Below are 22,640 nucleotides of genomic sequence, written 5' to 3'. Positions count from 1 at the left end.
GGTAGTGGTGGCACAGATCTTTAATCTCAGCAGTCATGAGGTAGAGTCATGGGGATCCCTATAAGTTCGAGTCCAGCCTAATCAACAGAGGAAGTTCTAGGACAGTCAAAAAAAAAAGGGGGGAGGGTTGGGGGTTTAGCTCAGTGGTAGAGCGTTTGCCTAGCAAGCACAAGGCCCTGGGTTCGGTCCCCAGCTCGAAAAAAAAAAAAAAAAAAAAAAAAAAAAAAGGAGAAGAAGGTATTGGTATATGCTATAACATGCATAAAACAAAATAAAAGCCTGACATTTCAGTTAGGTGTGTTGGTGCACACCTTCAGTGCCAGTACTCAGGAATCAGAGTCAAGGTGAATTGAATTGCTTGAGTTCAAGGCCAGCCTGGTTTATTAGGTTCCAGGCCAGCCATGACTACCATAGTTGAAACCCTGTCTTGAAACAACAGAAACCCTGGCATTTCAGCCAGACTTGAGATTATACATTATACCTCACGGTAACCTTTTGTTTTTCTTGAGTGCTCTGGGCCTCACTTTAAACTTTTATTCCTAATTTATTATATATGCCATATTCTCCTTTTTAAAAATCACAGGGTACAGTGTTACCTGTCCTCAAAATGCTTTCTGCAGCTGGTATGTTTCAGCTAGAACCGAACCAAGAACCAGGCATTGCGTTTGATTGCTGTGTCTCTCAGTCTTTGTTTCCTTTTCTTTTCTTTTTTTCGGAACTGGGGACGGAACCCAGGGCCTTGCGCTTGCTAGGCACTTGCTAGGCAAGCGCTCTACCACTGAGCTAAATCCCCAACCCCTCCTTTTCTTAATCATATAACAATCTGTGTCTTTTTAGTTTTTCTGTCAGTATAAGATATTGACTTAATTGAAGAGGCCAGGCCTGTTGGCAGCATGAGCCTTATACTTGGGTTTGTGTATGTTGGCTTGTTTTCTCTGACAGTGTGTCCTGCATTTGTATTTTCCAAAACTTGTTTTTCCTCTTTAAGAGATGATCTCGCTCTATTACCCAGGCTAGAATCAAACTCCTGGGCTTAAATATTCTCAGCTCAGCCTCCTGAGTAGCTAAGAGTCTAGGCTTGATTAGATTCAGATAGAACATTTCATTATGAGTCTGCCATGATGGATGTTTTGTATTATAATGCATTAGAAAGTAAATGGTGCTGCTTCTCTGTTTGCTTTTTTGTTTTCTCTTTGCCATGCTAGGGTCATCCACTGTCTTAAGTCAGCCAGGCAGGTACTCTACCACAGAGCTTCATCCTCAGAGCTTTGTTATTGCTGGAGTTGGGATTTCACTGCATTCCCCAGGTGAGGCTTGAACTCCTGGGCTCATGAATCTCAGTACCTTAGACTTCTGAGTGCAGCCATGAGCCTAGCACCAAGCTTCCACTGTGTTTGATAACAGAATCTCAGTTGTTTGATTTAACCAATAAAGACTGAAGGGCCAGATGCTGGGGTGAAAACCTGGTAGCTCAGGGACGCAGAGAAAGCGCCCAGCTGACCTTCCTCCTCATCTGACATTGCAAGAGGAAAAGGAAGCTCTTCGGGCTGTCTCAAAAACCCTCAGACTAAATGTCCTTCCTTCCTTCCTTCCTCTGCATCTGTCCTCCTGATTTCTTCCCACTCTCCATGGTTCTTCCTATGTTCATTCCCTGGCAACTGGTTGCTTGCCTCTTGACCTATGGTTGACTTTATGTGATTCTGTTTACAATCAGCAGAAAGCTCTTGGATTAAAGCTAGGGCTGATGGGGTTGGGGATTTAGCTCAGTGGTAGAGCACTGCCTAGCAAGCGCAAGGCCCTGGGTTCGGTCCCCAGCTCCGAAAAAAAAAAGAAAAAAAAAAAAAAAAAAAAAAAAGCTAGGGCTGAGCTACACCACAGTTAGAAACAGGTTTTCCCAGTAAACAACATAATCTCAGGGTTCATAGTGTCATCAGTTATCTTGCAACAGTGATCCTACATGGTTTTTTTTTCAGACCCTTCCTGAGCCACTAATTAGGGTTATAAAATGGCTACTTTGAAAATATTTTATTATTTCTATAATTATTAGCAGATGGCTTTCTATAAAAGAAAAGTCTGCTATTGGTAGCTAAGGCTGTTTAGTTACCTAAAATATAGTTCCAACTGGAAAAGCAGGATAAATTTAAAATCTTACCCTATCATTTTTTAAATAAAGATTTATTTTTATTTTATGTGCATTAGTGTTTTGTCTGATTGCTTATGTGTGCGTTATATGTGTGCTAGAGTAGCCACAGAGGCCAGAGGAGGCATCAGTCCTCTGGAACTGGGGTTATAGACAGTTGTCACCCACCGTGTAGTTAAAGAGAATGGAACCCAGGTCCTCTGGAAAAGAATTCAGTGCTTTTAGCCACCGAGACATCTCTCCAGCCTACCTTTAATTTTTAAATAGACTTTTAAAGACATTTTAAGCTCATAGCACACCTAGAGATTCCTGTACCCTGTGCCCTATTAATATCTCCAAGTAAGTGGAACATTTGTTAGCATTAATATTGATGAACCTCCATTGACCTGTCTTTAACAGACCACATCATTGTTTACATTAGAGCTTCCTTTCAATTTTCAACTTCTGAGCTAAAAAGTTGTTTTGAAAGGAACAGATTCTCCTCATTTTTGCTTGTGTACAAGGGCTTGATCCTAGAGATCTTCCCCACACACACACACCCAGTTTTAAAGTTTGAGGCATGGTCTCACATTGTAGCCTGTGCTGGCCTGGAACTATGTAGTTCAGACTGGCCTTGAACTCACAGCTCTTCTTCCAACTCAGCCTTCTAGCTGTTGGGACTGTAGGTGAGAACAACCACTCGTGGCTCTGGTGTGCCTCTTAGAGCAGAGGCTTTTAAGGTTTGGTTTGGTCATCTTCATATCCACAGTTAATGGTTTAGATTATTCAGGGTCTACTTTATTTCCTCACAGGATTCTCTTGTTACTAGAGTGTATTTTCCCCCCTTCTTTTGTTTTTTGAGATAAGGTTTTTCTATGTAGCCTTGACTGTCCTGAAACTTGTCTGTAGTGTGGCTGGCCTTGAACTCAGAAATCAGTGCCTCTGCCTTCCAAGAGTTTTGGGTTAGGGTTAAGATTAGGTTAGCTCAACTGAAGGTGTGTGCCTCCACAGCTGGCTAAAGTACATGCTTTTTTTTTTTTTTTTAAATACATTTTTGTTTGTTTATTTTTACTTCATGTGCATTGGTGTTTTGCCTGCATGTATGTCAGTGTGAGGTATGTCAGTGTTAGGATAATCTAACTTCTAAGAATTTTGTTTCAAATCCTGTGCCTTTTGTTTAGCTAAAGTTTAATTGTTTTAATTTAGTTATTAAGTTGTCTTTGAGAAATATATAATATAGGACTTGAGGAATTTTCAGAAGAAAACAATCCTCTCAATTACAAGGTTTAGTTTTGAAATTTATATAAGATATTTAATAGACCTTTATGAGATAATAAGAACTAAGAAAAATTTGAAAATTGTGTACCATTGTAGTAATTGTTTTTAATTAATGTTTGTATTTGGTTTTAGGGTGGGTCTATTTTATTAATAACAGGTCCTCCAGGATGTGGAAAGACAACTACTATAAAAATACTGTCAAAGGAGCTTGGGATTCAAGTACAAGAATGGGTTAATCCCATTTTACAAGACTTCCAAAAAGATGACTACAAGGAGCTATTTAATTCAGGTAAGGTTTGCTTTGAAGATGCTGGAGGACACACACACAGAAAGCTGTACTTGATGGCACTTCCGGGTCAGACAGTAAGAACACATTTTCTCCCAAGCTGTCAGTTTGACGAGAAAGAGACAGACATCCAGATAGGACAATGGGATTCCTAGAAAGTTAAATTTGAACTGTTTTTTTTTCCCCCCGGAGCTGGGGACCGAACTCAAGGCCTTGCGCTTGCTAGACAAACGCTCTACCACTGAGCTAAATCCCCAACCCCTTTTTTTTTTTTAAAGATAGAAGCTGATTTTTCTTTTTTTTAAATTTATTGATTGATTGATTATGTGTCTATGTGTATGTATGTACACATGTATATGCACAACATGGACATGCCATGGCTTACATGTGAAAGTCTGTTCTCTCCTTCCACTGTAGGTTCTCGGGATAAAAGTCAGTACCTTTACCCTCTGAGCCATCTCATCCACCCAGCGTTTGCTGTTTTGAGATTTACGTACTTAGTGTTGTCCCAAACTCCGGATCCTTCTGTTTCCACCTCCCAAGTACCAGGATGATAGGCCTGTGGCCCCAGACTAGATTAGCAGGATCTCAGGTTTCATTATTGATGGGAGTTTACACTATAAGGTCTTAAGTTTCAGTGTAAATCAAGCCTTACCTCTCAAATAGCTTACAATTTATTTACAATTAAATACTTGTTAGAATAAAATCACTTCAGAACATGGTGGCATGACTTTATCCTAGCACTTAGGGGACGGGTCTCTGAGTTCTAGGGCAGACTAGTCTAGATTGTTCAGGGCAGCTACATAGCTACATGTCTCAAATATTAACACCCCCCAAAACAAACAAACAAACAAACCAAGAACAAATCAGAAACATAAGGCAAAGAGTCTTTAGAATTTGGAGGGAGCTTTAAACATTAAAAAATGATAGTAACAAGTTCAAACTTTTACACTATAGCTTTACTCATAGGCATATATATTTTTTTATAGTAAGATTTATTTATTTATTTATTTATTTATTATATAAGTACACTGTCGCTGTCTTCAGATACACAAGAAGAGGGCATCAGATCTCATTACAGATGGTTGTGAGCCACCATGTGGTTGCTGGGATTTGAACTCAGGATCTCTGGAAAGTACTCTTAACCACTGGCCATCTCTCCAGCCCCCAGGCTTAACCACTGTCATCTTAGCCAAATTTTTTTATATAATTTTTTTAAGATTTATTAATTTTTATTATATATAAGTACACTGTCACTGTCTTCAGACACACCAGAGGAGGACACCAGATCTCATTATAGATGGTTGTGAGCCACCATGTGGTTGCCGGGATTTGAACTCAGGACCTCTAGAAGAGCAGTCAGTGCTCTTAACCACTGAGCCATCTCTCCAGCCCTAGCCTTCATTTTTTACTGATGCTGTGAGTTTCTAAACTGGGAGTGGCCAAACTCCTATGCTTGCTGTAATGGGATCTGATGCCCTCTTCTGGTTGCATGAAGACAGCTACAGTGTACTCATATAAAATAAACAAAATCTTAAATTTAAAAAAAAAAAATTCAGTAGCGATCTCCTAATCTGAAGATAGCGTTCCACCTCCATTCCTTCCTTCCATTTCCACGATATTCCCTGAGCCTTGGAGGGGTGATAAGAATGTTCCTTTTATAGCTGCACATTCAAGAATCCCTTTTAATTACTTTAGCCAGTTATGAGACTCTATATTCCACTGTATACTGAAGGCTTCTCCAGCAAGCTGGTGGCTATACTAATCTGTGGGTATAAGCATAATTATTTAGAATAGGATTTAATGGACATATAGCCCTTTAGCAAAACAGAGCAGTGGCTTCTCCACTGTGGTCTATGACTTTCCCCAGCAATGAGCTTTTAGTTGGTTTATATTGCTTTGTATTATTGTAATAAGTAAGTCACACTTTGAATTACTTGTATTCTTTTCTGATCCACACTATGAAGATCCAACTATGAAGCAGTTAGAGCCCCTACAGCAGACTCAACACTGTTACACTACTGAATAGTTTCTGCCTAAGTTGATCCACAGATCCAACTATGAAGCAGTTAGAGCCCCTACAGCAGACTCAACACTGTTACACTACTGAATACTTTCTGCCTAAGTGGTAATAGCCCATAGGGTCCGTAACTGAGTAAGACTTGATAGCTCTCCCACAGCACCCTGCTTATTGCGCAAGCTAGCCAGCAGGAAGGAAACATATATGTTGTTTCCTATTTGGTAGCTCTGTGTTCTGTGACCAAAGCAATTAGTAGCTTTTTCCTTTTTCTTAAGAATGGGTTTTATTGTTATCTTTATTTTTAGGTCCTCTCAAAGAGCAGCAGCAGTGCTCTTAACTGCTGAGCAATCACTCCAGCCCAACAGCTACTTTTTTTCCCCTGGAACTTGCTTCATAGACCAGGCTGGCCCAAACTCACCTGCCTCTGCCTCCCAAGTAAATTAACTACATGTTACTTTCATAGGTATAGAAAAGTTACTATTATCCATTAAGATACTAGTCTTTGAAATGATATTTTCTATTAAAACCACTTCAAATAATTTCAAGATATTTTTCAGTTTTGCAAGTTGTATAATAAAGTTAATTTGTCTATATGTATAATATTAATGTAATACAATTTGAAATAATGAAGTGATGAATGTTTCCTTCCAGAGTCAAACTTCTCTGTCATTCCATACCAATCTCAGATAGCAGTCTTCAATGACTTTCTGTTAAGAGCCACCAAGTACAACAAATTGCAGATGCTTGGAGATGCCCTGACAACAGATAAGAAGATAATTCTGGTTGAGGTAAGGACTTCTCAGATCTTGCTAGAGCTGTATGCAAACAATTGTGAGATGCATTAATAGTAGTCTTTTCATAGAGACCTGAAGGCTCTTTCAGTGAACGTAGGTAGAATAGCATAGATAAAGTAGAGTAGCTGTATGTGAGCATAGTTTTCAACTGCAGTGCCATCTGTATGGAAAAGCAGAGGAAGTCTATGGGATGTTAACTTCCTCAGTGACTATTCAGTTCCTTTAATTTCTCTGAAAATTCTGATCAAGATACATTGGATAAATAGTGTTTTTCCTTGACAAATAATATGTTTAAATATGCAACAAAATATCACTGAGCTAATATTTGTCCCATATGTTCTGTAGGATCTACCTAACCAATTTTATCGAGATGCTAATGCTTTACATGAAATTCTAAGGTAGGTGTCAGTGAAGCCCAGTGTCCTCAAACCCCACATTAGGGGTGGGGGTTATAACTGTAGAGTATTTGCCTAGCATGAGCATACTAAATTGCTTCAATTTCAACATTATTTTGTTCTTTTAGGAAGTATATGCACATCGGCCGGTGTCCTCTTGTATTTATAGTCTCTGACAGTGTCAGTGGAGATAGTAATCATCGGTTACTCTTTCCCAAAAACATTCAAGAAGAGTGTTCTGTTTCAAATATTAGGTAAGAAATTTTTGTTTGTTTATTTTGATTGTGTTTCTCTGTAGCCCTGACTGTCCTGAAACTCATGCTATAAACCAGGTTGGCCTCGAACTCACAGATCACCTGCCTCTGCCTCCATAGTGCTAGAATTAAAGGCATGCACCACCTCTGCCCAACTAAGAAATTTGCTTTTAATATTCACAGACTGTTTGTTTGTTTGTTTGTTTGTTTTTTGAGGCCATGCTCCCCAGATTTTGGAGGAGGACCTTTCCTTTCATATATTCATATGCTGTAGCTGTCTTCAGACACACCAGAAGAGGGCATCAGATCCCATTACAGTTGGTTGTGAGCCACCATGTAGTTGCTGGGAATTGAACTCAGGACCTCCGGAAGAACAGTCAGTGTTCTTAACCACTGAGCCATCTATCTAACCCCCACAGACTATTTTTAAATTAATCATTTAAGCATCTTTTGTTCTTTCAGTTTCAACCCTGTGGCACCAACAATTATGATGAAATTTCTTAATCGAATTGTGACTATAGAAGCTAGTAAGGTGAGTCTAATTTATGACTTAATTTGTAGCTATGGAGAGCACAATTTATATAGCATGTCACTTGGGAAATAGTTTGATGGATTACATTTCAGAGGACACTCTACTACTCTACTGCTATAGAAGTATCGTCTTAGTGTTCTCTGTCTCTGTGTGTGTGTGTGTGTGTGTGTGTGTGTGTGTGTGTGTGTGTGTGTGTGTGTGTGTGTGTGTGAGAGAGAGAGAGAGAGAGAGAGAGAGAGAGAGAGAGAGAGAACTTTGCATAGTTTGTGAAAGGGTCTGGTTTTAGTCCCCAGCCCTGCCAAAAAAAGTTATATACTAAAACTATACATTAATGTAATTTTTTTTTTTTTTTTTTTTTTTTTTTTTTTTTTTTTTCTGGGCTGGGGACCGAACCCAGGTGCTTCCCTCAGGCAAAAACTCTGCTCCTACATTAATCCCCCCACCCCATATGTAATTTTTTCTTATTGGGGAAAATATTTGTTAAGGATATCAATAACACTATTTAAAGTGTTATTACATTTTTGTCGATTTTGTTTTCATGTATCTTTGCGTATGAAGAGTGTGTGTGTGCCACAGGACACATGGAGATCAGAGGACAACTTACAGGAGCTAACTCTTCTCCCACCATGTGGGTCCTGGGGTAGAACTGAGGTCGTCAGGCTCAGCAGCAAGTCTCTTTACATACTGACCCATAGTACCAGCCCCTCAATAAATAACCTTTTAAAGGTTTATTTTAAACCTTTAAAGATTTAAAGCTATAAAACTTATCTTAGACGGTATTAGGTAAGAAACTAAACTTACAGAAAGCAAATATTGTTATTCTACCTTAAAAATATTAACTCTGGGGTTGGGGATTTAGCTCAGTGGTAGAGCGCTTGCCTAGCCTGGGTTCGGTCCCCAGCTCCGAAAAAAAGAAAAAAAAAATATTAACTCTGAATATTTGCATTCAGAGATTAGAGATGTCAAATATGTTTACAGATACATGCAGACAAAATGTCTGGAAAGGTACTCACTATATGTCACTCGTATGACAACATTTGATTAGGGAAGATAATTTTATAAGGAATTTCTGAGGACTGAAGAGCTGTCTCAGTGTTTTAAGAGCACTGCCTGCTATTTCAGAGGACCTGGATCAGTTCCCAGCACCTCAGAGCTCACAACTGTTTGCAACTCCAGTTTCAAAGGATCTGATGCTGTCTTCTGATGACTGCTGAGAGCACTAGGCACACACGTGCATACATACATATCAAATTAAAGAAATAACACTTAGGGGGTTGGGGATTTAGCTCAGTGGTAGAGCGCTTGCCTAGGAAGCGCAAGGCCCTGGGTTCGGTCCCCAGCTCCGAAAAAAAAGAATCAAAAAAAAAAAAATAACACTTAGAAAAAAATGTTTGGAGCACCTTGATTAATAATAAAGCAAATATGTAAATGGAAGGATTATACTATAGTTCTGTTTTTTCTGTGGTAATTAGTTGTTATGATATCTGATGTGGGATAGACTAAAGAGTCAACCCGAATATATTCTGTCGTGAACTAAGAACTTTATAAAGAGATAGTGCAGATAATGTGTTTCACAGTACAAATACTATGCTAAGTTGATGGAATATGCATTATATAATATATGTGAACTTACATACATATCTTACAATGTAAACATTGGTCTTAAACATGTATATATGCATTTATATAGAATAAGAAAGAAAATAGAAACTTAAAATTTCAGCTACTATAATTAGGTAAATGCTATTTAATTCTCTTAGAATTATATCTTATGCTAAGATGTTGACACATCATTCATAGACAGACAGGTGTTTAACACTCAGGGTTTTTTTTGTTTTTTTTTTTTTTTTGGTGTTGTTGTTTGTCGTTTGTTTTGATAAAAAAGATCTCCCTAGGTAACCCTAGGTTAGAATTTAGGATTCTTTTTCCCAGCTTCCCACAAGCTGGTGACTTATAGCCATGTTACTAAGTTCTCAAAATGGGTTTTAGTTTGTGTGTTTGTATTTGTGTTTTTAACAAAACAGTTTTCTAAAATTTACTTTCATCCTTTAGAATGGAGAAAAAATTACTGTTCCTAATAAAGCTTCTTTGGAGTTGCTCTGTCAAGGATGTTCTGGTGATATCAGAAGTGCAATAAACAGCCTGCAGTTTTCTTCTTCAAAAGGTAACTAATGGGGTTGGGGATTTAGCTCAGTGGTAGAGCGCTTGCCTAGCAAACGCAAGGCCCTGGGTTTGGTCCCCAGCTCTGGGAAAAAAAAAAAAAAAAAAGGTAACTGACTAGAGAAGACACATTTATAGGACACTGATGGGTGACTGTCTCTCTCTTTTTTTTTTTTTTTTTAAGATTTATTCATTTATTATATATAAGTACACTGTAGCTGTCTTCAGATACACCAGAAGAGGGCATCGGATCTCTTTACAATGGTTGTGAGCCACCATGTGGTTGCTGGGAATTGAACTCAGGACCTCTGGAATAGTAGTCGGGTGCTCTTAACCGCTGAGCCATCTCTCCAGCCCGGGTGACTGTCTCTTAAGCAGTCATAAAATAATCAAATTAACCTTTTTCATGGAATGCCGAGGGATCAAGGCCAGGGTCTTCCATTTGGTGGACAGGTATTTGCCACTGAACTGTCTGTTGTCAGCCTAAACTAGACATGAGGTGGTCCTTCCTAATATTCTATTCTATTATAGAATATTCTAGAAGTAAAACAATTCATAACTTATAAATTTTGCATTTCACTAAGTACTGATAAGATCAGGTGGCACTTGCCTGTAGTTCTAGGACTCAAAAGGCATAGGCAGTGGATCTCTGAGTTCAAGGCCAGGATAGTCTACCTTGAAAGTTCCAAGACAGCCAGGGATATGTAGAGAGACCCTGTGTCAAAAATAAAGAAAATAAGTAAATAAAATCTTCTGCTAGCCATCCTGGGAAACAAATCATCTTTGACATCTGTGTGTGTGTGTCTGTCTGTCTGTCTATCTGTGTCTGTATATATGGTAATAGGTCTAGACTACTTTCTGGGTTGGTTTTACCTTGTAATTTTTTTTTTCTTTTTCTTTTTTGCCTCAATCCCCAGCCTGACCAACCCTACAGAATAGTGTTATTTAATTATGTGTATGTCTCTCTCTGTGGGTTTGTGTGCTTAAATGCAAGTGCCCGTGGAGCCCAGAATTGGAACTGGAGCTACAGGTGGTTATAGCACACCTTCACATGCTGACTGTGGCACCCCCTTCTCTCTCTCGTATTTATAACGTTGGCTAAGGAGAGTTTAGCTTGCATATGTGAAAGATGACATCTTTCTGCGCTTTCATCTTCTTGCCTTTTACATGAGTTGTGTTAAGGATTGATGAGATGATAGGTATAGATTTTTTATTAGAATGCTTCGTACATAGTAGAATCTGTATAAATGACTTAATAGGTTTTAAAGTATTGTACCTAGGGGTTGGGGATTTAGCTCAGTGGTAGAGCACTTGCCTAGCAAGCGCAAGGCCCTGGGTTCAGTCCCCAGCTCCGAAAAAAAGAAAAAAAAAAAGTATTGTACCTAATTATATTTACTTTTGAACTTTTTAATAATTTGTATGTTTAATAAATTTATTTCCTCCATTAGATACAAAAAGGATCCATACACATGACATAGTAAAGCAATACTGCATAGTACTTACCAGTAAGCATAAACATTGTTTACATTGAAGAACTGACCTTGAGGAAAAAAGTTATCTATTGATCACTCAATCCATCTGAAATCCCAGTGTTCTTACTCACAGTCGTACCAAGTCTATTAGTGTGTGTGTGTGTGTGTGTGTGTGTGTGTGTGTGTGTGTGTGTGTGTGTGTGTGTGTGCCATTAAAAAAAAATGGTGTCCTAACACAACTAAAGCAGTCTGTGTGCTGCTGATCTGTTCAGATACAGAAGCGCTTAGATTCGGTACAGGTATTAGGAAATCTAAAGGGAGACAATTTGGAGTCCTGATCCGTTAATACATTATTGTTCTGAACTCAGAAGGTTTAAGAAGAGAGGAAAATAATGTTCACCAGAATTTATAAGAATATTATGAAAATCACTTACTTTGTTTTCATTACTCTTATTTATTGTATGTGTATATATGTTGGCACATCCATACCATGATGTGTGAGTGGACATCCGTGGACAGTTTGAAGGGTTCTCTCTTTCCATGTGGGTGCCTGGAATCAAATTCAGGTGGTGAGGTTTGCTTCTCTGGCACTTTACCTCCTGAGGTCTCTCCCTGGCCTGTCTCAGTTCTTTACCTGTAATAGTTGTCTCCTACATCCATAGAATTTCTGTGAGGATAAAAGTATTTATTGTGTGGCATCCATCAAAACCAGAACCTTGCACATAACTGTTATGAACACGGTGATGACATTACTGTGTTATTATGTCTGGAAATTTGTGATGCCATGGGATCCTACTTTTATAGTGTTGGAGATTATTACACAGTTTACCCTACTTTTTAGTGTTTTTAAAATTCATATTTCATGTATATGGGTGGTTTTGCCTGCATATATGTCTGTGTACCACATGTCCCCACAGATGCCAGAATAGGGCATCATATTTCCTGGATCTAGAGTTACATGTTGGTGAGCTGCCCTGAGAAGGCCAGTAATCAAACCTGGATTCTCTGGAAGAGCAGCCAGTGATCTTAACTGCTGAGCCATTTCTCTAGCTTCTAAAACAATTTTAAATAATGACATTTTATTATGTTTTTGATTGTTTTTCTCTGTGTAGCCCTGGCTGTCATGACACTCATTCTGTAGACCAGGCTGGCCTCTAACTCAGTGATGTGCCTGCCTTTGCTTTCTGAATGCTAGGATTAAAGGCGTGCACCACCACTGTCCAGTGACATTTTATTACAGTAGTTAGCGACAGAGAGCATCCTTCACTAAGGCCACATTAAGTTAATGCTTGTCAGGAAAAAGTTTTGGTTGGAATATTTAGTATAAGTATTTGAAAGTTTTGTTTTTTGTTTTTTTTTTTTTATATTATTTAGGAGAGAACAGTTCATGGTCAAAGAAGAAAAGGATGTCATTGAAATCAGATGCTTGGATTTCAAAAGCAAAGCAGAAAAGGAAACATAATAGTACTTTGGAAAATCAGGAGATTCAAGCTATTGGTGGAAAAGATGTCTCTCTTTTTCTCTTCAGAGCTTTGGGGAAAATTCTGTACTGTAAAAGTAAGGAACTTTTCTGCAATTTTATCTTTGATGTTTAACTTTTTCTACAGAAACAAGATTCTATGTGTTTTGAAATGCCTTGTATTTTGTTTTGTTATAAGAAGGAGCTAAGAGACCTACCAGATGCCACATAGCCAGTGCTAAAATGTAGCAGGAGAGTGTTTTTACCTATAATCCAGTTGGAACATTTCTAACTGGATTAAACATAAAACCAAGGGCTGGAGAGATGGCTCAGTGGTTAAGAGCACTGACTGCTCTTCCAGAGGTCCTGGGTTCAATTCCCAACAAACACATGGTGGCTCACAACCATCTGTAATGAGATCTGATGTCCTCTTCTGGTGTCTCTGAGGACAGCTACAGTGTACTCATATAAATAAAAAGAAATAAATTGATCTTATTTTTTAAAAAAGCATAAAACCACTACTGTAAGCCATAATCACGTGTATAAATCATAGTTTCTTGGTTCTTTTTTTTTTTCAGAGCTGGGGACCGAACCCAGGGCCTTGAGCTTCCTAGGCAAGCGCTCTACCACTGAGCTAAATCCTCAACCCCTAAATCATAGTTTCTTAAAGATATCAGTTCAGTTAGACCAGCAGTTCTCAACCCATGGCTTGTGACCTCTTTGGGGGTGGAACAACCCTTTCACAGGGGTCCCATATCAGATATCCTGTATATCAGATATTTACATTATGATTTGTAACTGTAGCAAAATTACAGTTATGAAGTAGCAATGAAATAATTTTATGGTTGGGATCACCATAACCTGAGGCACTGTATTAAAGGGTTGCAGCAGTTGGAAGGCTGAGAACCCCTGCTGTAGACTTTGAGTAGTAAGAGTTGAGAGCTATTGTAATGCTCAGCTGCAAACACTGGGTCCTAGGCCAGGTGCCAAATGGCTTCAGTTTCCTTTGCTCCTCTTCACCAAGATGCTGTCCTGATAACCACAGATGTCCACTGTGCTCATCTGCCTTCTGTGTTGCTTGTTCCAACTGCCTTTCTACCCATACTCTCCAAAACTTTCCCTCCATCCAGTAAATCCCAGGCGACTGTTCTTTATATAGTAAATACCAATATGATCCTATCAGAAAGACTCAGGATTTCAAAATGGAAATGCCATGTAAGGAAAGCGAAGTGGCCACCTAGGTGGTGCTGGAGATGCTCATCTGCCTCTGGGACAGCTCACCTCCAGCCTCAGTGTCCATTTTCACCTCATCCTGTCTTCCGTCACTTCTGATCTACACTGTGGGCAGCTTTCCTGCCTCTGAAGGTAGAACAGCCTCTTCCCAGACAGAAGTGCAGCTTCTAGACTGAGCAAGGCAAAGGGAGAGGACAACCCGAGCTGACAGGTGAAGTGGGAAGTAGTCTGAGACGTGTCAGACTTTAAATTTAGAAAAGACATGATCCAAAAGTCAGAATTCTGAATCTTGTCCTTGGTAGTAAAGTAGTTAAACTCACTTGTTTTGATGTTTTGGTTTTCAATTTTTAATAGCTTCTTTATATTTTGATATTACTATACCTGAAGTATTGAAAGTGCTGTAAGTATAGTGACTGGTGACGCAGGTACTGTCTTACAGGAGCACCTTTAACAGAGCTCGCCTCGCCTCGCCTGCCGGCTCACTTGTCAGAGCATGACCGGGATACTTTGCTTGTTCAGCCCGAGGTAATTTCCTAATGCTTTGGACTTTGTTGCGTGTGTATTGTCTCTGTGTGTAAACATCTGCTCACTGCATTTGCAGCACAATTTATGTGTACCTCTTTTTATAGGAAATAGTAGAAATGTCACACATGCCAGGAGAATTTTTTAATTTGTACCTTCACCAAAACTACATAGATTTCTTCGCCGACGTAGATGACCTTGTGAGAGCCAGTGAGTTTCTGAGTTTTGCAGATATCCTCGGTGGTGACTGGAATGTAAGACCATTTGACTTAAGTATTTTTATATGTTTGTATTTCCTCAGGAAAATGTTGGGCTTTACCCTATTTCACATATTTTGTGACTCTTCTCATTTACTGTCCTAAATCCAATCATTCAAGCCAGTGTTTATAGTAAAGTCTCAGGGTATCTGATTCTTTTGGATGATATAGAGGCTAATTCTGTCTGATGTTCTCTTCTAACCTTATGTGTTTGTTTGTTTAATGTGCATGACTGTGTGCGTGTCACAGCAGGTGGTCAGAAGACGGTGTTGGATGTTAGGAGTCAAACCTGGTTCTTCTGCATGCGCAGCACATGCTCACAGCCACCGAGCCATACCTCCAGCTTATATTTTCTAATTTTAAAATTAACATATACTCAAGACATTTTTAAAAGATTTTTTTTATTATGTATTGGTGTGTCTGCATGTGTATATGTGTATATAGTGTGCATAACTGGAGTTGTAGACACTTCTGGGCCCTCTGGAGGAAAAGCAGCAGTGCCCTTAAGTGCTGAGCCTTTTCTCCAGCCCTGTACTTAGAAAACTTGTCAGTCCTTGAAAATTAAAACAGACTTTGGTTTTTGAAATTACTGTAAAATATGCATTGGCTGGCAGTGTAACCCAGTGTTCAAGTACGTGCTTAGGACACACAACGCTCTGCGCTTAATTCCCCTGGACCAGAACCAGTGATGGGTTCTTAATTTCCTTCTAATTAACATGGCAGCAGGTGGATGTCAAAGGACAACTCTGTGCAGTTGATGAGCTCTTTCCACCTTTGTGTGGATTCCAGGGGTCAAACTCAAGTTATTAAGCTCACTTGACAAGTGCTCTCTCCTGCTGAGCTGTTTCCCCATCCCTTTTAAGTTCTTCAGCCTAAAAGGTGGCTATGTTACTCAGGTTGGTCTTGAACTCTAGGACTCAAGTGATCCTTTTACCACCCCCACCCCCTAGTATCTTAAACAACAGTTATGCCAATGAGCCTGTGCCAAAATTTCTTAAATATTTTTCATGATTTCTTAATACTATTGTGACCAGTACAGCAGCTACTTAATTTAAATGCAGTTTCTAAGTGACACACCTGCTTTGCAGCACTTGGTAGCCTTGTGTGGCTAGTGCCTGTATATAGCTCATCTGTATGACATTTCCATCATTGCAAGAAGTTCAGCGGAACCGCACTGCTCTGGTATACTAATATTTTTCTGGTTATAAATATGTCGTTAGCAATCATAATTAAAGTTAAAAGCCCGGCAGTGGTGGCACACACCTTTAATCCCAGCGCTTGGGAAGCAGAGGCAGATGGAGCTCTGTGAGGCCAGCCTGACCTACAGAATGAGTTCCAGGACAGCCAGAAAGCAAAACAAAACAACATAGTAATTAAAGTTAATAAAAATATTTATAGTTACTCAGTTTCCTTCTCTTAGTTATTGTTGGGTTTTTTTGTTTTTGTTTTCTTTCTTTTTCTGAGACAGGGTTCCTCTGTGTAGCCCTGGTTATCCTGGAACTCACTCTGTAGACTGGGCTGGCCTTAACTCAGAGATCTGCCTTCCTCTGCTTCCTGAGTGCTAGAATTAAAGTCATGCATCACCATCGCATGGCCCTTCATTCAGTTTTTGACAAACCCCTTTTTAATTACCGCATGTTCTCACATAGAGGATGTGCAGTGTGGTGTCAGATTCATGGACACATTGCATAGCGATCAACTTAGTAACATGCATAGCAATCACCTTAAAGTTTATAGCATGTGAAAGCATAATTGCTTTTTTATTTTGGAAATTTTAAATCTGTACGTAAGTTGTAAAGCAGTAGGTTGAGAACCCACGGACCTTTAACCTTTATTTACTTTTTCTACTTTGCTATATTTGCCTAATCTCTTATATATTATATGCTAGTTTTGGGTGGAAAATGGGAAAATAATTGCAAACATACATGAATAAAAACCATTTTACTAAAGCCATAATAATATGGTCACACTTAATAAAGTTGCTGTTAGTAGGGCTGGAGAGATGGCTCAGCGGTAAAGAGCACCCGACTACTTTTCCAGAGGTCCTGAGTTTAATTCCCAGCAACCACATGGTGGCTCACAACCATCTGTAAAGAGATCCGATGCCCTCTTCTGCTGTATCTGAAGACAGCTACAGTGTACTTAATATATAATAAATGAATAAATCTTTAAAAAAAAAAAAGTTGCTGTTAGTTTAGATAATCTTAATTTAGGTTGGGCATAATGGTACCTGCTTGTAATTCTGGTACTCAGGAGGGTAAGGCAGGAGGTATCAAGGTGAAGACTAGCCTGGCCTACTTAGAGGAGACCTTGTCTTAAAAAGCAGCAAGACAAAAATAGTTTAGTAATTTATTATTTTTGGTTGCCCTAAAAAATGTTTCTCTCAACCCTACCAGAGAATTTACCAACTCCACCAAAGACCCTATTCAGAAAGTCATCCAATGCATTTGATCTCTATGTCTCAGTTGAGTTTGTTTTAAATAATTTTATAGCAGCCTTTGATGATGTTAGAAAGTAAATATGCAATATATATATATATATAAGCAGTTCTTAAATGTATGTGTGGGTACTAACAACAGTCTTCATAAATGCTTTATGTCTTGTCTCATTTGCTAGACACGCTCTTCACTCAGGGACTATAGTACATCTATAGCTACAAGAGGTGTGATGCATTCCAATACATCTCGGAGATTCGCTCATTGCCAAGGAGGGGGATCCAGCTTTCGACCCTTACATAAGCCCCAATGGTTTCTAATACAGAAAAAGGTAACGTTGCAATGGGTTATGATGATGTTGAGTTACTTTATTTTAATAGCATAAGTGATTGATGTGAGGTTGGCGATGTGGAGGCAGGGGTATAGGATTACAGCAATATGCACTTGCGCTACCCGATTGATGGTTGTGGGTGGGTGGTCTCTGAGTATTATTCCTGAAATTACCTGAGAGAATTAAATGGTTAGTATAGTGGGGATTGAGCTAAGCTATAATCTATAGTATAATTGAGATGAGCTCTAATCTCAGCACTGTTGGCTAAGGTATGAGGATTGTGAGTTCAAGTCCACCTGGGCTAACTACACAGTGAGACTCTGCATACTAACTTCAGCATATATGTATTATTCTGTCTCAAGCTGGGCTTCTCTTTGTTCAGTTTTAATTAAGTTTTGTCCTGGGTGTTCCTAAACAACTTCTGGTCCTCCTGCCCTGTACTAGCTTGCTAAGTGTATTATCCTTTAACAACTAGAGAGAAAAGTATATAGTGCACTGCTATAAGCTGGCTCCTACACCCATGATTTTTCTAGGTGTAGTGGCTCATGCGTGCCTTCAATCCCAGAGCTTAGGTAGCAGAAGCTTGAACACCTATGTGAGTTCAAGGCCAAACTGGGTTACATAGTGAATTCTGAGACAGCCAGAGAGAGATACATAGAGAGACCTTTCTCAAAGCAAAAACAAAAACACAGAAATACATAGTGTTCAGTGTGATAGCTTATTTCTGTTATCTTAGCACTGTTCAGAGAAGTTGAGGCAAAATAGTTACCTCAACTACTTTGAGGCCAGCCTGAGGTACATGAGGAGATCCTATGTGAGAACCTAGAATTAGATAAAGTATTAAACCTGAGGTTACAGTTTGAGTAGAGGCCTCGAGCTTGAGGCATGTGCACTACCTGTGGCTGCAGCAGTCAGTCAGTCACAATGGAGCTGTGTGCATAATGCAGCACAGTGTGGACAGAGACACAGCCTGAGGCCTTATGAGTGTTTGTGTAATAGCATCATGGTGTTCTTACCAGCAAGTCCAACTGTACAGGTCACACATTAGCAAGGATTCCATACTGTGAAAACATGTGGCAGATGCAGATGTGTGAGGCTGCAGCCAGTGTAACATAATATTGTTAGGATTTTAAAAAGTTACGTTTAATTATATAAAAAAAATGTTTATTTGTGCATGTGTGTGCAGGGGAGAGGAACATAAAGAGATCAAAAGACAAACTGAGAGTCTCCTCCCACCATGTGGATCTCAGGGATTGGATTCAGTCCTAGAACAACATTTTAAATATATTCATATACTCAAAGGAGGGTGGAATCAAGAAGATTGTAAGTTGGAGGCCAGCCCGGTTACATTTTAAAGTGTCTTTATGGTACATAAATTTACAGACTTTGTAGCATAATAAACTATGAAATCATGACCTTTTTTTTTTTTTTTTTTTTTTTTTTTTTTTGCTTGACTTGGGTGTTTGGTTCTTTAAAAATTTTTTATTTCATAAACTTTATTTAAAAACTTATGAATAAATAAAAATATCACATACCAAAATTGACCAGACCCAAAGAATTAATGAACTTAAATACTTACATTGCCATTTGTTTCAAACAGAATTTCACTGTAGCTGGCCCAGAACTTGCTATGTAGACCAGGCTAGTCTCAAACTTACAAAGATCTACCTGTCTCTGCCTCCTGAGTGCTGGGATTAAAGTGTACCATCATGCCTTGCATATGCTTATCACCATCTTTTGAATCTTATCTTCTCTTTTTTTGTCTACAGTATCGGGAAAATTGCCTGGCAGCAAAAGCACTCTTCTGTGACTTCTGCCTACCCGCTGTGTGTCTGCAGACTCAGCTCTTGCCTTATCTTGCTCTTCTGACCATTCCAATGCGAAACAAAGGTAACAGGTTTCCCTTCCTGCACTGCACTTGCTGCCTGCCTGTTAGCATGTGTTTAATCTATAGAGGGGACAGTTGGATTTCCTTCCTTCTGCTTTCTTTCTTTCTTTTTTTTTTTAAGATGTATTTATTTATTTACACTGTAGTAGCTGTCTTCAGACACAGCAGAAGAGTGCATCAGATTCCATTACAGATGGTTGTGAGCCACCATGTGGTTGCTGGGAATTGAACTCAGGACCTCTGGAAGAGCAGTCAGTGCTCTTAACCGCTGAGCCATCTCTCCAGCCCCTTCTAGGTTTTTGTCTGTGAATTGTACTGTACAGAATAGTTTTGCTCTCCTTTGTTTTAATGTTTGGTCTGTATTGATAAAGACTGGAGTCTTGCTTCTTCACTTGTTGCTCCTTACTATCATTTATTTTGATTTCAGATTGTTCAAATTTGACTAGTTGATATGCTTTCAGCTGTGTTTTTATTTCTTCTTATTCTTTTTATTGTGTGTATGTGCACATGGGTGCAAATGCAAGCAGAAGGCAGAAGGGTGCTGGAGTGGAGCCTTTAGAGCTGCACTGACAGGCCGTTGTGGTTGCTGGGGAACCAATTTGAATCCAATGCTGTTGCAAGCATTCTTAACGCTGAGCCATCTCCATGGCAACCTAGTGTCATTTCTAAGCTCTTGTCTTGAAAAGAAACCTAGAGTGATTTGTTTGTGTGTATGACAAGTTCATCATAGAACATTTAGTTTCTGCCTAGTCCTACAGAGTTTATGCTATTCTTTTCCTTTCCATGTCTGTTCCTCCTTTTGTTATGGTGGCTGTTGTTTTGAGGAGGTCATACTTGCTAGTTTTCTTTAAAAATGCTTGGAGTCATATTTCGGGCCTTGCAGCCAAGCATGGTAGTGCATACCTTTAAGCTCAGTACTTGGGAAACAGGCAGGTAGACTTCTGTAAGTACGAGGCCACCCTAGTCTACAGTGTAAGGTCTAGGACAGGGTCATTATACAAAGACACTTGGAAAACCAAAATTTAGGGCCTTCCTTGTACAAGCTAGGCCAGTGCTATACCACTGAACTCAATCCCAGATGACTCTCCATGAAATTGCTTACTGTTTTCCTAAACATATTTGCTTATGTAATCAATATACACATATGTATTTGTATGTGTCCATGTGTACACATGCATGTAGAAGTCAGAAGGCAACCTCAGTAATGTTCCTCAGATACTGTCCACCATTCTTTTAGTCGGGTCTCTTACTAGCTCTGAATTGGGACCCACCTGCCTCTACTTCCCCAGGGCTAGGATTCCAGCACTTGACAGGACATGTACCTTTTTGAAAATCTAAATTGTTGGGATTGAACTCAGGTTCTCACTCTTGCAAAGCACATTACCAGCTGACTTTCTCCCCAGCCCTACTTACATGTGCGCTTATTCAATACGTGTGTCCATCCTTCTGTTTGTATGCATGGTGCACTCGTGCACTCGTGCTAATGACACGGGGGACTCAGCTTACATCATCAATAAATGCAGTTGTCATAAACATGAGAATTCAAAATGCTTTTTAAAAGTTTTTCCAGGGGTTGGGGATTTAGCTCAGTGGTAGGCGCTTGCCTAGCACACAAGGACCTGGGTTGGGTCCCCAGCTCCGAAAAAAAAAGTTTCTTCCAGTTTCTTTTTGTTTTTTGAGGCAGGGTTTCTCTGAGTACCCCTGGCTGTCCTGGAACTCTGTACACACCAGGCTGCCCTTGAACTCAGAGATCTGCCTACCTCTGCCTCCTGGGCTGTGGGAATTAAAGGTGTGCACTACCACACCCAGGTACAATTATATTTTATTTTATTTAGTGTTTCTGAGATATGAGGGACAACTTTCTGGAGTTGGCTTTCTCCTTCTACCATGGGGGACCCAGTGGGCAGGCACGTCTATTTACCTCACCAGCCCACAGACTTTTCTTGCTTTCTTTCGTTTTCTTTTTCTTTTTTGGTCCTTTTGTATTTTGGATACAGGATTTTCTGTGTAGTCCTAGCTCTCAGCTATCCTCTGTAGACCAGACCAAGCTGTCCTCAAACTCACAGAGATTCTCCTGCCTCTGCCTCTCAGGTGCTGGGCGCTTTTTTTTCCTTTTGCCCCTTTTTTTTATATTCCCAAGTGGAATTTGTGGGGCATATGTGAGTCTTCATTTTTTGAAGCTTGCCTTGCTAATTTAAAAATAACAGTTCTCTTAGCTGTGTAGGGTGCTCTCTAGGTTGTTTGCTTTCCCCTAAGGATTAATGATGGTTAAAGACATTAAATTAAATGAAATAAGCCCAGGTACAAAGAGAAAAATACTACATAATCTCCCTGTATGAGGAAAAGGAAAGTCAAATGCATAGACAATAGATTTTTAGTTACCAGAGATGAAGTAAAGGAACTGAGGTGTTAAGTCAGAGGACATAAAACGTTAGACAGGAGAGATAAGCTAAGTGAAGTCCACTCTCTCCTGTCTAGGGTTCTGGGTATTGAACTCTGTTCATCAGGCTTGGTGGCCGGCACCTTTCCCCCACTGAGTCATCTCGGTGACTGACCCAAGAGTGTATTTCAAATGTTCTCACCCAAAAAAAATTAGGTAGTGTAATACATGTTAAATAGCTTGGTATAGCTACTATATAAAGTATACATACACACTTAAAAATGTCCTGTACACCATAAATATATAGTTTAAATTTGTTAATTAAAAATACATTTTAAATGATGTCATTTAAAACTTAAACTGTCTTTTCAGCTCAGATTTCTTTTATCCAAGATATTGGAAGACTTCCTTTGAAGCGAAGCTTTGGGAGGTAAGCTGATCATCTAAAAACTCTCACTGAAATGTCTGCTCAATATGTTTAGCATCCAGTCAGTGAATGTCATCCACAAAATACAAAACAGCAGGGGTTGGGGATTTAGCTCAGCGGTAGAGCACTTGCCTAGCAAGCGCAAGGCCCTGGGTTTGGTCCCCAGCTCCAAAAAAAAGAAAAAGAAAAAATAAATAAATAAATAAATAAAGCGTTCTGACAGTATATTTAAAAAAAAAAAATACAAAACAGCTGGGCACAAATCTTTATTTCTAGCACTCAGAAGGTGTAGGTAGGTGGGTCTCTTTGAGCTCAAGGCCAGCCTGTTTTACAGGGCAGACACAGCTAGGTAGATAGACCCCATCTTAAAAACTAATTAATCGAATAATTTTAAAAAA

General features: G+C 39.3%; 1 protein-coding gene across 1 annotated transcript in view; it reads left to right on the top strand.

Annotated features, from left to right (window-relative positions):
* Rad17 (RAD17 checkpoint clamp loader component) overlaps window positions 1-22,640 on the top strand; it is a 31,564-nt gene that overhangs the window by 7,044 nt on the left and 1,880 nt on the right. The window contains exons 5-16 of the mRNA XM_032898737.1: window positions 3,530-3,686; window positions 6,355-6,491; window positions 6,843-6,895; window positions 7,021-7,146; window positions 7,609-7,678; window positions 9,731-9,842; window positions 12,685-12,867; window positions 14,442-14,527; window positions 14,632-14,778; window positions 17,398-17,547; window positions 19,317-19,437; window positions 22,188-22,245. Coding sequence (XP_032754628.1) covers window positions 3,530-3,686; window positions 6,355-6,491; window positions 6,843-6,895; window positions 7,021-7,146; window positions 7,609-7,678; window positions 9,731-9,842; window positions 12,685-12,867; window positions 14,442-14,527; window positions 14,632-14,778; window positions 17,398-17,547; window positions 19,317-19,437; window positions 22,188-22,245 — 1,400 coding nt within the window. The remainder of the gene's footprint in view (window positions 1-3,529; window positions 3,687-6,354; window positions 6,492-6,842; window positions 6,896-7,020; window positions 7,147-7,608; window positions 7,679-9,730; window positions 9,843-12,684; window positions 12,868-14,441; window positions 14,528-14,631; window positions 14,779-17,397; window positions 17,548-19,316; window positions 19,438-22,187; window positions 22,246-22,640) is intronic.

The sequence above is a fragment of the Rattus rattus genome, chromosome 3 (assembly GCF_011064425.1).
Source record: "Rattus rattus isolate New Zealand chromosome 3, Rrattus_CSIRO_v1, whole genome shotgun sequence".
NCBI classification, from domain to species: Eukaryota; Metazoa; Chordata; class Mammalia; order Rodentia; family Muridae; genus Rattus; species Rattus rattus.
Note: the sequence above shows the minus strand (reverse complement) of the source record. Positions and strands in the feature narration are given on the sequence as shown.